The sequence below is a fragment of the Gobius niger genome (assembly GCF_951799975.1).
Source record: "Gobius niger genome assembly, chromosome: 8".
Classification (NCBI taxonomy): domain Eukaryota; kingdom Metazoa; phylum Chordata; class Actinopteri; order Gobiiformes; family Gobiidae; genus Gobius; species Gobius niger.
Genome location: NC_136859.1, coordinates 25,384,901 through 25,398,536, shown reverse-complemented (window position 1 = coordinate 25,398,536; position 13,636 = coordinate 25,384,901). Strand labels below are relative to the sequence as shown.

At 43.5% G+C, this 13,636-nt stretch overlaps 1 protein-coding gene across 1 annotated transcript; it reads right to left on the bottom strand.

The window, feature by feature from the left end:
• Positions 1 to 2,021: 2,021 nt before the first annotated feature.
• znf574 (zinc finger protein 574) lies at positions 2,022 to 13,555 on the bottom strand. Its single transcript, XM_079561881.1, has 10 exons — positions 13,298 to 13,555; positions 11,644 to 11,830; positions 8,901 to 10,002; positions 8,635 to 8,834; positions 8,231 to 8,410; positions 8,064 to 8,152; positions 6,987 to 7,081; positions 5,856 to 6,004; positions 4,369 to 4,656; positions 2,022 to 2,946 (listed from the first exon to the last, which is right to left on the bottom strand). Exons 2-10 carry the CDS (start codon positions 11,797 to 11,799, stop codon positions 2,347 to 2,349), a joined length of 2,859 nt encoding a protein of 952 aa, XP_079418007.1. The 5' UTR covers positions 11,800 to 11,830; positions 13,298 to 13,555; the 3' UTR covers positions 2,022 to 2,346.
• Positions 13,556 to 13,636: the final 81 nt, after the last annotated feature.

The window sequence follows — 13,636 nt, the reverse complement described above, 5'->3', positions numbered from 1 at the left end:
TAGGCTTCTTCCTCTTTTTTAAACAACTCAAGATGACATTTGCCAATCAGAGATCTGCTCGGAGGTTTATGTGCTTCCAGTCGAGCAACCTCACCACACAGACACTGCAATGACATACCTGCATGTGTGGTTACAACCAGCATCCTCACAGATCTTCCACCACATTCATATCACACATTTGAGTGAATCTTGTATTGACCAAAATGTTCATAATTAGATTAGGCCATGAAGACAAATAATGCAACACATGGCTTTATTGTATAGGATTTTTTAATTTCCTATTAAGCAAATAATCTAATAGTCTTAGTAAATGACAATTTCTAAATATTTTATGGGCTGACTTCCCTGTTCTTTCTTTTTCTTTCCTTATTCCTGCTTGATAATGAGAGCCCCACCCTTACCCACTGGCTAGATACAATAAATGAATAAAGGCTTCGTAACAGTGCATTTTAAAACAGTGTTATATGATTAGTGTGTAATGGATAAGAAGAGCTGCCAAATGTGATGCTGCTCCTGTAGTGCTCTTCTACCTGGAGGCTTACGCCAAACCCTAAGAGGCTGGTGTCCTCCACCTGGTCGGGACACTGTGATGTCAGCGAGTACAGCTGCCAAAGCTGAATGTGCACATTCTCTCCTGAGGGTCACTGGGGTATTTTTAGTGTTTATGATACAAAAAGAGGTGAGCATCAAAGGGATGCCCAGGGTTATAGCAGCGGGAGCACGTGCCTGTTTGTCATTGTTTTATTCTCAGATCTTACTTTAATATAGTGAGATGGCATAATAGTGAGATCAGCATAATTTCTATAAAGGCGTTGTTGTTTAAGAGTGTAAAACATCTGAAAATTCACATTTGATGCAAGTGCCCTTGAACACATTTCAAAAGAAGGAAGAGGTAACAGCTGTGAAAGCCATTAATATAATGACTTAACATTTCACTAATGACCCAGTGTGTAGTCGGCTGCAAATTAACAAATAACATTATGGGAGCAGATAATGGCCATACTCACATTTAAACCTTAAATGAAAGACCAGAGGAAGGACGTGCACTTGTCTTAATGGAATCCTTGTCAACAATCCATTTTTCATACACACTGTAAATACAGTCACCAAACACAATAACACATCCCTGTAAATAAGCGTGTTAATGAGAAGAATATAATAACCATTGCTGTAGAGATTAAAGATTAGACATACAAAAAATCTCTCTCCTAACAGTTTGAAGCCTCATGTGTTCCTTGACTTGTTTAGCTCAATGTTAGCAGATATGATAAACAGCACTCCAGTTAAATATCAGCTTTGCACATTTGCTTGGGAGGGGAAAAAAAACATGTATTTATCTACTGGGTGCCTGTTGACTCTGAGAAAAGCAATGAAGAGCCGCTAAATTCTTGGCACAAGATTTTTTGCTCCTCAGGAGCCCTCTATTTCCTGATACGCTTCTCCCTCTGCAGAACCACTGCCATTTTCCCATTTCAGTTCCCTGCACAATCATCAGCATTTCTTCCTCCATGACATGAAAACAAACTAAGACTGAGAGCCTGGAAGTGTGTGTGGTTTAAATCCCCCTGTCAGCAATCACCGGGTGGGAGACAGCCATAAACTGCGCTTTAGAAGCCTATAATGGGCAACTGCAGTGCTGGCAAAACTTATATCATATTATGCCTCTTCCCATTCAGACACAAATAGGATCATTATTTTTGATAACTATATGCCAAGTCCTGGATAATTCCATTCCAATACTTGCCACTGCGTAATGCTGAACTTGTGTGAATTCGCCATAAATCTGTGCATCCCAAGCCAGACACATTTAATTGCAACCCAAGTCAATCCATAAAACAACGCTTGAGAAATTATTGAGACATCAAGCTTGATCTATTCTAAACAAATCTCTGAACGCCTTTTCCATAGTCGGGATTGCTGAAAGGCCTGAATTGTACCAACAAGAAGCACCATTTTCACAGCGTGTTAAAAAGTAGGGAAAAAAATTAATGTGACACAAAATCTATGGATCATTTTTTTATTATATGTGAAGCAATCAAAACAAAACTGGCCCACAGGCAGCATTTCTTTATTTAATATGTTATTTAAGGCCCATCTTCAATCACTCAAAGATTCTATAAAGCTAGTGTCCCAACAGCCAACATCTGCTTTTCTATTTACATGACATTGTTTTCAGAGTAGTAAAATAATTGCTATAAATCACAATAGGTACAAAATGAAATGCAAGTCCTGCAATTGTGACAATCAATCCTAGTTCATCACTAGGCCAGTCTTACATTTGCACCCATTGTATCGCTCTCCATCAGCTCTTGCAACAATAGGCGTTTGAACAGCAGCAGTCCACCTTCATATCGTCTCCTCCACAATGAACTCAATAGAATGCTGTGGTGATTGGCTTGCCTCCACCATTGTGATTTCATTGCCGTCCATTGTGATGGTGGGAACAGTGATGGTCTGCGTCCCCAGCATAGAGGAGGGGAGGATAACGACTTGGGAGTTTCCCTCCAGGCCTGCCAGCTGATCAGACGGGATCATGACGGTGTCTGTGCCCTCGTCGCCCCCCTGCAGCACGTAGATGGTCTGCACAGCCGCAGCCGTGTCCATCTCGGATGTGGCCAAAGACGACAGCACCTTGGCCCCCTCCAGCACCTTCTGCACATGAGCCGCCTCTGCCGCGCTCACAGCCTCCGCGGCCGTCTCCGGGGGCAGGTCGGAGTGTGACCGGATGTGCTTCTCAAGGTTGGCGCGGGCCCTGAACGCAGCTGGGCAGTGAGGGCAGGGGTAAGGCTTCTCCCCGCTGTGCGTGCGGGCGTGCTCCGTGAGCCGCGCCGCCACGCTGAAGCTCTTCCCACAGATCCAGCAGCAAAAGGGGCGCAGGCCGCTGTGGATGCGCTCGTGGTCCTGCAGGTGGGGCAGCTGCCGGAAGCGTTTGCCACAAGTGGAGCACTGGCGAAGAGATGAAGAGAGTGGATTAAAATAAGACCATAATGCAAAGAACAAAATAGCTCCGATGACAGACAAAAACATTTGTTACACTAGATTGCTCTTTATGCATTTTGCAGATACAGCTTTAAAAATGGGGCAACAGAAACGGCAAGCACACAAGAGGAAAAACAGAAAAATACCAGCACTAGATATGGATATATATATAGATATGGACTCAACGAGATAATGTAGTGAATGTAACTGGTGAATAGGGCTGGACGATAAGACCAAAAAAAAAAAATCTCATATTGATCAATTTGGATTTTGGTTTGTTTGTTTTTTTCCTAATAATATAAATTCATGTAGCCGATTCATGAACATTTTACACAAATCTCATCTCAAACAACAAACTCGGAGCCATTTCCGCCAAAGAAATGTCCATAAGCCTGATCAATATAAAGTCCCATGACAATTATTGAGATTGACCCAAGTGGAGATTGCGATTTTGATTAAATTGCGATGAATTGCAAAGCCGTACTGGTTAATGTTATCAGTTATCACTATCGTCTTTGGCTTTTCATTTGTTACAGACAAACGAGCACAAGTAGAACTATTTCAGGGACCTCCAGTTAGCCTGAGGTTATACAAAGTGCATTCAAAACACGCTTACTTAGCCAACAGCAGCGCTAAAAGTTTTCCTTGAATACTGTGTTAGCCATTGTGTAATGTGTGAGGAAATTTGTGATACAAGCAGCAACTGCAATGAGAAAAAAACAAAACAAGCAAATACAAGCAAAAAGCTGCTTGTATTTTGCCAGTGAAGTCTGAATTCATCTCCTCCGTGTTTGAAAAGATTTGGCTGGACGCGACACGGTAAACATTAAAATCGTTTTTCTATGGCGCGATTTGTGCCGCGATCGGCCTGGGTGGTTCTATGGTTGATGTGCTGCCTCGTCACCGGACCGGCAGAGTCCCAAAATAGAAACAGGCGCAGGGGGGAACTGACAGGCCCTAAGTCAGCCCTGCCATTAATCACAGGTACACAGGGAGGAGGGGACACCCGCAGGACACTGTGCAAATGGCCCTGGTCCGGGACAGAGGCAGGGCTGCATAACCGATCAGTGGAGGCACCAGTGTGTGAAAGAAGAGGAAACTTAGTCAAATGTAGCTTTAAATACAGGATCTGTCAGTTCCAATAATACCAACGAATTTAAACAAAAAACTGCCCCACAGTTTATTGTTCAAGGAATTTGGTGGGTAAAAAAATAGACCTTTGTGTGCCGTTTGCATCTTTTCAAGAACTATTTTTAGCGACTGAAAAAACAAATCGTGACCTGATGATCAGGGAAAGGTTTGGGTTTATCTTTGTCAACGTATAAAATGAACAGATGGAGATGAAAGTCAATTAATTTAAGCACACATGGTCGCACTAAAACTCATTACCTCGAAAGGCCGCTCGTCTGTGTGTGTCCTCATGTGAACCTTGAAAGTGGAGTTGTAAGCAAACTCCTTGTGGCAGATTGAACAGCGGAAGCGTGCTCGGCTTTTGGACTTGTGGAGTGTTCCCTGGAAATGGGCCAAAACGTGCTCCTCCAGCGCACTGTGAGAGATGAAGCGGCGGCGACACGGCCTCACGGGGCATTTGAGGGGCGTCTGACCGGTGTGGGACAGACGGTGCAGGTCCAGGCCCTCCTGCGTCATGCAGCGGTGCCCACAGAGGTCGCACTCAACCTGAGAGAGAGAGAAACACAAGCTTTTGAGGTCAAACAAGAGCGTCCGCGGTGGAGACTGAGAGCAACGCGGCTTATGAATAGAGAAAAGGTCAGTGTGTTCATGGTGCCACAGCAGTGTAAACCATTTGAATGTGACTGGGGACATTTGTCAGATGTCATCACCGCTTCCAGTACATTTACTCTGGGCTTCAACTGCTACAGGAACAGGCCTGAATACTATTAAAAAGTACCTTTGATATCAAACAATATGCATACATGTATATTTTTCTCTTGATACCACATTTCATTGCTTTGTGGGTTTTGAGACATGGGACAAAGTTACTAGTTACTACAAAGAAATGATCAAATCTACTGGTTGAGCATGAAGAAAGTCAACAAAATTATTCTCTTGTGTGGTTCCAGATACTGGCTGATGCAGCATGCATATTAAAAAAATATTGTTCAGACACCAGTAACCAAGCTTTTCCCTTATCAAAACCCTGCCTGAAGCAGTATTTTATTTAACTCACGCACGTTGCATATCAAAGAGTGTGCTGTGTCACATTCATGAAGCTGCTCTGTGTTTTTATTTCAAAGTTAGCCACTTGTTTTGAGCACAGTCTAAAACTGGTTTATCTTTTCCCATCCACAGAAATAAACAATTATATATTTTGGGAAGGAAACCCAGCTCAGTGTGAGAAATGATCCTTTAGCTACAACACCGCGTTGTTAGCCATGGGGCCTGTGGGGACAGCTTTATGAGTTAATGAACCTTTAGTTGTTGCAGTTTTGTCTCTGCACTTTCTTTTTCATCACCACTCGCCCTGTTTAGTAGTCTGTGTCGTGCCTTCTTGAGTTAACAACCAAAACTAACACAATCGACGATAATGCTGCAACAATTCCCTTTAATCACATCCCAGTGCAATATTAAATATGACAATTCTAATATGATGGGTCAGTGCTCAATATAATCATGGAAAGCACGTAGGCGGCAGAATCTTGCCCATCAATAAGGCAACGGGGCTCAGTGACTGCACTTAATACCACGAACAAAGAGAAGAACAGGGAGATACAGTCGGGCAGCGATCACTAAACATCAGTGTCATGCTCTGATGGATCTGGAGGCAAATGAGGCGAGCAAACAAAGTGACGGGTTTGCCATTTCTGCTGCGTGTTTGTATGCGCAATGTAAAATAAAATAAAGTCTGTGTGTTCGACCTGCCCAGTGGAGCGCCCTCTGCCCTGGCCTCGTCCGCGGCCCGTGTTCCTCTCCTCCTCGTTGGTTGGGCAGCGCTGCAGGTGAATCTCCAACACCGTCTGGTTTATGAACTGGGACGAACAGTGGGGACATGTGGCCGGCATCTTATCTGCAGTTTAACACAAACAAAGCGTTCAAATTCAGGACGAGAAGATGCTGAGGGAAATCATAATTTTCCATTATGTAGCAGAATTCAGCTAATTGAGCACCAGAATAACTAAATAATAAGAAAAAGAAATTATAGAATGAACTGTCTTCAGCTTTTCCTAATTAAAATCGATATTCATTCTTTATTCAGTACAGACACAATTAACTGACCTGGATAGACTAGAACATGGTCTGTTTAGGTGCGATTCATTACCAGATTTGATCAGCTTTGTATTGATATTTCCAATGTCAAAGTGGTTGCTAACTCAGCAGAAGGTTGTAGAGATTTCTGTTGGCATCGCCCACTTGACCGTGCTGCTCTTGAAAATCTGGCTGGGAAATAGTGGAAACTGATGGCTCGTCAGAACCATAGGTCATCATCTAACATCTTGCGATGCGCAGACCATCTGTACTGTATTCCAGAGGGGGCTATGCACTCAAGCTTCCCGTTGGGACGCTCTAATTAAACCTTTAATAAGGACAGTCTCAGCCTATGGCCCTGGACTGATCAATGGATCAATCTGTCCAATCATCTCTCTCTGAGGAGCCTCACACCTCTGACCCCCGCTGTGTGCTGACTCAAGCTTAACTAATGAGGTTGCCATGCCAATGCCCCTCTTGATTAAGACGAAGTGTCAACATGTTGACCTGATTCATTTAGCTCCACCTCTCTCTGCCATCCCGCGTGGGACACAAATCAATGTGAAGTCAATGACCTAATGCGTCTAAACAACAAACACATACAACAAGGGTGTATGTTTGTAAATACACAAGATAGGCCATCCTCAGAGGCTGATGGGGGCACTTATCGCAGGCTCTGCATTAATCAATAGCATTCAGTCGCTGCTCTGCTGATAACAACATCATATCTCCTTGGTCGACACTCAAGCATGTGCTTATTGGGCTTGGACTAGTTTACATTGGCTTTGACAGGTAACTCTGACCTTGATGAGTGAGAGAGTGAAGGTCCAGGTCTTTTCTGCGTTTGAAGGATTCTCCGCATTCAGAACAAGGGAAAGGATGGCTGGTATGGAGCAGCCTGTTCAAAAAGAACAAATATATTCAGGTCATGCTAAAGTCTGTTAGTTACTCATCCTGGTGCCATAAATATAGAATTACACACGCGATTCCTACTGAATAAGTAGTAAGTGAATGGGCAGTAAGACTGTGGCACAGCAGCAGTTAAGAGAACAATATACAAGGAGGAGTCAAAGTTAGGACATGAAAGACTAATTATCCATTGCATAACGTCATGTTGGATGTGCCTTGGGGGGAGCAGAGAAGCCTTCAAAGATAACACATATTGCTGCAGCATTTGCTACTTTGGACATCGTTTGTAAGCAGCACTAATGTTCCATTTAACATTTCACACATTTCTGAATAGAGCTTTATAAACACAATACAGCTAGGTGTGGAGGAGGAAATTGATAGAAAAATAAAAGAGCGAGAGACCACGCTGTTTCTGTTGCCAGTTAAACAGACGATATAATCAATAGTGGTGGGACAGCTGACCCTGAGGCACAGGGGGAATTAGAGTGATAGCCAGGGTCACCTCCCACTCAGATTATATCCTTTAATAGAGTCGGGCGACACTGGGCATCAGCCGCACAGCAAGAAGCAACAACAGTTTGATTTTTCTAATGCTTGTGACGGTTCCATGATGCTGCTAATTCGACTTTCACCACAATATTAATGGTACCGTTTTCCTGTTCACTGTAAAACTATGAATAATACTTAGCACTGGTATTAAGTAATCAATTAGAAAGATATGACAGCTTTGCAATTGCATTAAGTGGTCACAGATAATCCTCATCTTAAATTTAGTTAGCTCTGTCTATCAATCATGTGGCAAATCCTGTCACTAATACTTACTTTAAAATCTTATTTCGTTCGATGGGCACAGATTTTGAAGCCGTTAATATTGCTGCCCTCACAAATTATTCTAAACTAAAAGCGACAACATTGGTGTGCAATGAAGGGCAAGCAAGAGGCTAAATGTTATGGAGATATTAGGTCTTTACTTGTGATAGTTGAGCTGTTCTTCCGTGCTGAACATTGATGGACAGCGGGGACAGGACAGAAGATCTTCATCACTGCCTGTAGCAGACACCTATAGAAAAAGACAACAATGTCAGAACTTGTCCAAAGCCTTCAATAACAGCAAGTGAGAAATGTTCCGGGTCCGTACGGGTCTCCTTCCTCGTTTGCGGCGAGGCTGAGTCAGATTGTGAAGCTGCTGGTGCCTCTTCAGTGTCGCTGCCTGGGAGAAGCTTTTGCTGCAGATATTACAGCTGTAAGGTTTGGCTCCGGTGTGGCACAGGCTGTGGCGAAGCAGGCTCTGGGAGTTGTTGAAGGACTTGCTGCACACCTACGCAACAACAAAAAACACCTTGGAAATTATTTACAATTTTATTTGCCCGACAGTGAAAACCAACTTCTTTGTCTGAGAATGCAGGAATGTGTCAAATATAATGAGGCGCTGTCAGACAGTATTTTCATGTTTGCTCTAAAGAATTACATCATGTGTCCTATGTCTGCGGCGTGACATTGAAATCAAAGCAAATGATGTGAGACCCCTGTTCAGATTGGCACCTTGCATGTGAAGAGCTTCTCTCCTGTGTGGCTGAAGACGTGGGAGCGCAGGAAGACGCGTCGAGTGAAGGTTTTGCCACAGTAAGGACAAACATGGGGCAGAGGAGTCCGGGACCAGTCCTGCAGCAGCTTGGCAGGAGGATAGTTACCAGCATTGGCGTCTGCGGGAGTGGTGCCATTGTCCGATTCAGATTTTAAAGCTGGAAAGAAATAACTGTCAAATAAACAAAGCCAGGTTTAATTAGCAGATTAGAAAATTAACTCACCTTTCTGTCCCCCACTCACAACTCTAAAGGTGGGCCGGCTTTTCTTGGCAATAGGAGAGCCTGAATCTGTAGCTCCAGTCGGTGAAAGAATGCGCTTTGCACTCTGGGTGTCCTGAGTTTCAGTGATGACAGTTTCCACGGTCATGGTGGCGTCCTCTGCTGAGTCTGATATGAATCTGTGTTGCCGGCGATGGTACAGGTATTGTGTCGTATTCATGAATTCAGCAGAGCACTGAGAGCAGGTGTGGAGGGGTTTCTTAAGGCCGTGCTTTGCTTTACGATGTGAGCGGAGTTCTTGGTCAGTGCTGTAGCTCTGCCCACACTCGGTGCACAAGAAAAATTTGGGCTGGGCAAAGCTAACAGTAAGCATTATGGTGGGGTGAGCTTGGTCGGCAGTTACCGTGCTTTGAGTGCCAACTTTTTGGGAAGCCACTTCCTCACCCTGCTGTCGGTGCTGCTTGCGATGGTAAAGGAAGAGCGTCGTGTTAAGAAAGCTTTCTCCACATACGCCGCAGCGGTGCAGTGCCTCCTCAAAGCCATGCTGGGTTTTCCGGTGGGCAACAAGCTCCGGAACGAGACCAAAGCAAGCGCCACAGTCCACGCACAGGAGCACTGGCTCTGGTTTGGGCTTTTTGTTTCGGTCTCGTCTTCTTGGAGAGGAATCGTCCGGATTAGGGGCTGCAGCACTCGCCTCAGTAACAGAGCGCTCTTCAGGGGCAGCCTCCTCCAGAGCCACAGCTACAGCAGTGGCTGCCGCTTCAGCCTCTGGTTCAGGGGTCACATTTTCCCCCGCATTATCATTGAGGACAGGCACGTCAGTGGGATTTTCAGCTTCAGCTAGGCTGTGTTCCACAGAGGTCTGTGGATTAGCTTCTGAATCGGGGTTGTCGTTACTCGCTGCCTGCAGACATATCCCTACTTTACGATGCTCCTGCCAGAGGTCTAGGCTCTTGAAGAGCTCATCACAGTCCCCGCACTGATAGAGGATTCTGGGCTGATCTGGTGGCTTCTCACTGGTGTCAGATTTCTCTGGACTCGTCACTGGTTCCTCGGCTTGAGCCACTGGCTGTACAATAGCCCTTGCTACATTCAGAACCTGTTGCTACGAGAACAAAAATAAAACAAAAAAGGTTGAGGCTAGAGACATCTCAGCAAAAGATGACAACACAATATTTTTTACACTCACATATAGACACTATGAGTGTTCACTGCACATTTTACTTAGAACTGTTTATATGCTCAGTTAAGTTCAGTAAAAATGAGAATCATGCGGGTAGAAAAGCAGAATCATTTCATTATTCCCCACATTAAAACTCCCTTACTAAAACTAAACTCATCTGTTTTATTGAGTTGGATTGGAGTTTACAATGAAAATTGATTCATAAAGTGATGAAATTAAAGCCAGTTGTAAACAGGGCCAACGATCTCTATGGCTTTCACTGCCATGTTTGCGAGAATAAAGTGAAAAGTGGATCCATCATGGGGAGAGGAGCGGCACTGACTGATGCGTTTATCCATCCTCCTTCCTAGTCGGGTCTCGGGATACTGTCCATCTGTCACGAGTGTCACTGTGCTTTATGGACATGTGCTGAAGACTAGGGGCTGGAGGCTGTATCTGAAGCCTGAGAGCTGTTTGCTTTTACATTATGAGGTGTAAGATTACTTATTGATAGTTCACTGTTTTAACCTTTAGTGGAACTACTGGTGCAACACATGTCTTAACCTAACCGGAGAAAGTGCCAATTATTGCCCACAATCAGATGCAAGGGAGGGTGATTTGTTATTTGGAGAAGGGGAGGGTGATATGCCAAAAATAGAATATCACTATAAGATTACTATTTTGATTTTATCACTATTTTTTTCCATAATGACAAATCGAACTTTTAAGAACACACTGAAGATACGAAAGATTGGATAAATGTACCAGGTTATTAAATACTTGGTAATAACTTACACAGTAATAACATACTGAAATTGCAAACTCACGATAAAATATAAAAACGTAAAAAAAACTCCTGATTAAAAATGGAAGTAAATATAAATCTAAAAGAATAAGTTTGGTAAATGCTTTTGTAGCACCTGCTGCGGTTTGGCATCTGTCTGAGACGCCCATGTCATAATGTCATAATGTCAAGCTGCTGCAATGTGATGCTGTCGCTATCTGAACCTTTCACAATAAAACTACTGTGGTAATATAAAGGACCTTTCTAGTGTAGAAGGCAAACAGGAAGCATTTCTTTTATGGCTCGACTACTTGAGAAGTAACTAAGGCACAACGATTTAAATTAGACAAATTAGAAGGGTGTGCCGGCTGACAGTACTGCAAGGGCGAAGGACACTGCTGCGACGTGTCAGGTTAATAAACACACAGCAGGATCCACGGAGCTGCGGTCTCTCGCGTTAACTGACATACAAGCAGAAAGTTTGCAGCCTGAGTTTCCTTCACAGGCAGTGGCAGGAAAATAGCCGACTGTGCAGTGCTTTGGATCGTGATAAAAAAAACAGACCGATTGTCAGCCCTGGAGATCGTGAGCCTGTCTAATATTGGCATATCGCTCACCCCTAAATTGAAGTAACAATATTGTAGTTACAGATTAATAACTAACAGGACACTTTGGAGCATTACAAAGGCTATTTCCTTTCAATTTGCCAAGAGTTTAAGAATGTGATTGTTAAATTTACAGTAGTGTCCCATTGTGTCATTTCAGGACACACTCTTGCTCTAAAAATCCGCTTGATTTACCTCAGGGTGTAGCAGTGGAACAGTGACAGCTGTCCCAGGTGGTGGGGGCTTTTCCTCTTCAGCAGAGCATGTCAACTGGTGCTTGAGTACTTCCTCCAAAGTGTCAAACTCCTGGTAGCAGGGGAAGCACATGTAGACCGATGTAGTGGTCTCCATGGCTACTGGGGGGACTGCAACCCCAAATCACCTACAAAACAGTGACAAATGAAGGTGCAACAGTTCACAAAATACATGCTCTGCCCCTGAATACAAAAAAAAAAACATCAATAGGGATGTTTAATATTTTGACTGTGAATATGCCCCCCTCCTGATGAATATGACTACACCTATTTCAAGGCAACAGCTGGGACATGAGTGCCAGGAGGCTAACTTGGGGTGCCAAGATGACTCACCATGCACCGAGCTAGGGCTAATTGGTATTTTGACCATGCAGGTTGCAGCAAAGGTAGAAAATAAGCCAACTCATTCTCTTTCCCTGCAAAATGTAATCGACTTGGCTGACATTTAACTGTACTATCAATTAGACAAGCTGTAATTGGACCTATTGGAAATGTTTCTTCCTCAAGCGCCTGTAAATGTACGTAATCAAGCAATGCCTCATAGACAAACCTCAGACGTAACCCTACAGTAAAGGTCTAAGTAGCAAACTGCTATTTTCACATAATAGCTTTAAAATCTCTTATATATAATGTACTTGGCTTTATCTGCCGCACAGAATATTATGAACGCATTTATTGAAGGAAATCCATGAAAATTACGTCCTACTGCCCCCTACAGGCAGGACAGATTAATAGATGTTCTATAATGCAGAACCATTGGCGTAAGCAAGCTTTACTTGTATATAACCTAGTGATCTTATAGAGGTCAGGACGTGACATAAACTTTTTATTCTTCAGTCTATTGAAAATGTGTATAACTAGACATAAATTACCTTAATTGGAGATGTTATTACTGTATAACAAAATAAACCTAGCACTGTTTGGCTAGTCTAGATATCAAGCCCTGAGGGAGACTGAGGTTTCCCTCTAATTTTCAACGCTTATAGTCCAAACAAAAGTTGAGCAATGCATTTGTTATATAAATTATGCTTCTTGCATTAAACTGTGTCACAGATAGCATACTGGCCATACTAGGTAACAAGGCCTTGCACACGCTTCTAAATGGTCGGATTTTACTTTTTTGTTTGGTTTTTAGCAGTGTCAAGCCATAATGTTGCCATACAGTACTCACGAGTGAGCAAATCAGCACTTATTAGGCCAGATCTCAGCAAGTGACCAAAGTAACCACTTCACATTAGCGTGATTTGATGTGAAAATGTTACTTTGAACACGGGAAAACCATACTCCACGTAGCCTGTGTATGTGATGAGGACGTGACCGATTTCAGGCAGTTTACAAAATGATTGCCTATGTGATAGTCCACAAAGCTACCACAGCTAGCTCGCTAACATAGCAATTCGCTGCAAATTCTAGTTTAGCTCCGACACTGTAGCATTAACGTTAGCCACGCGCCTAGCCCGCGCTCAAACGAGTCGTAGCTAACGCAACAATCTTGACAGACGCGATGAATTGTCAGTGCTTTGTTTAGTTCAGTGACTGTCAGCAGAAGCAGTCCTCTATAAGCCCATTTAACCACTTGGACCAGTAGTGCTTACTTTGAAATACCAAAGAAGAAGAGAAGACCGTCGAAGAAGGAGGGCGGGATGCGCTTCTTCGGTGGTGTAATGGCGGCCACAGACTAAAAGTTAACTGTCTCCCCCCGTCGAGATCCTCCAACCATTGACACAGATGGGGAAACGCCGATATGCCCGACAAAAAAACACGACGAACATTATAATATTTTTTTTAACTATTAATATCTGTCCTAACAATCAAACCTTCGCGGAGAATTGTCCTTGGAGGAAAAAACAGTGGGGAAACAGGACAACAACTCGTTTTTTGAGCGTGTGAAAAACACGGCAGCTGATTGGCTGACACGGGAGACTTTCCACCAA

Excerpts from the sequence above, each read along its gene's own strand:
- znf574 (XM_079561881.1), bottom strand. The coding sequence starts at position 11,799 with ATGGAGACCACTACATCGGTCTACATGTGCTTCCCCTGCTACCAGGAG. Across the intron at positions 8,835-8,900 it reads TGTGAGTGGGGGACAGAAAG|CTTTAAAATCTGAATCGGAC; the intron begins GTGAGTTAATTT and ends ATTTCTTTCCAG. Across the intron at positions 4,657-5,855 it reads GAGGGCGCTCCACTGGGCAG|GTTGAGTGCGACCTCTGTGG; the intron begins GTCGAACACACA and ends TCTCTCTCTCAG.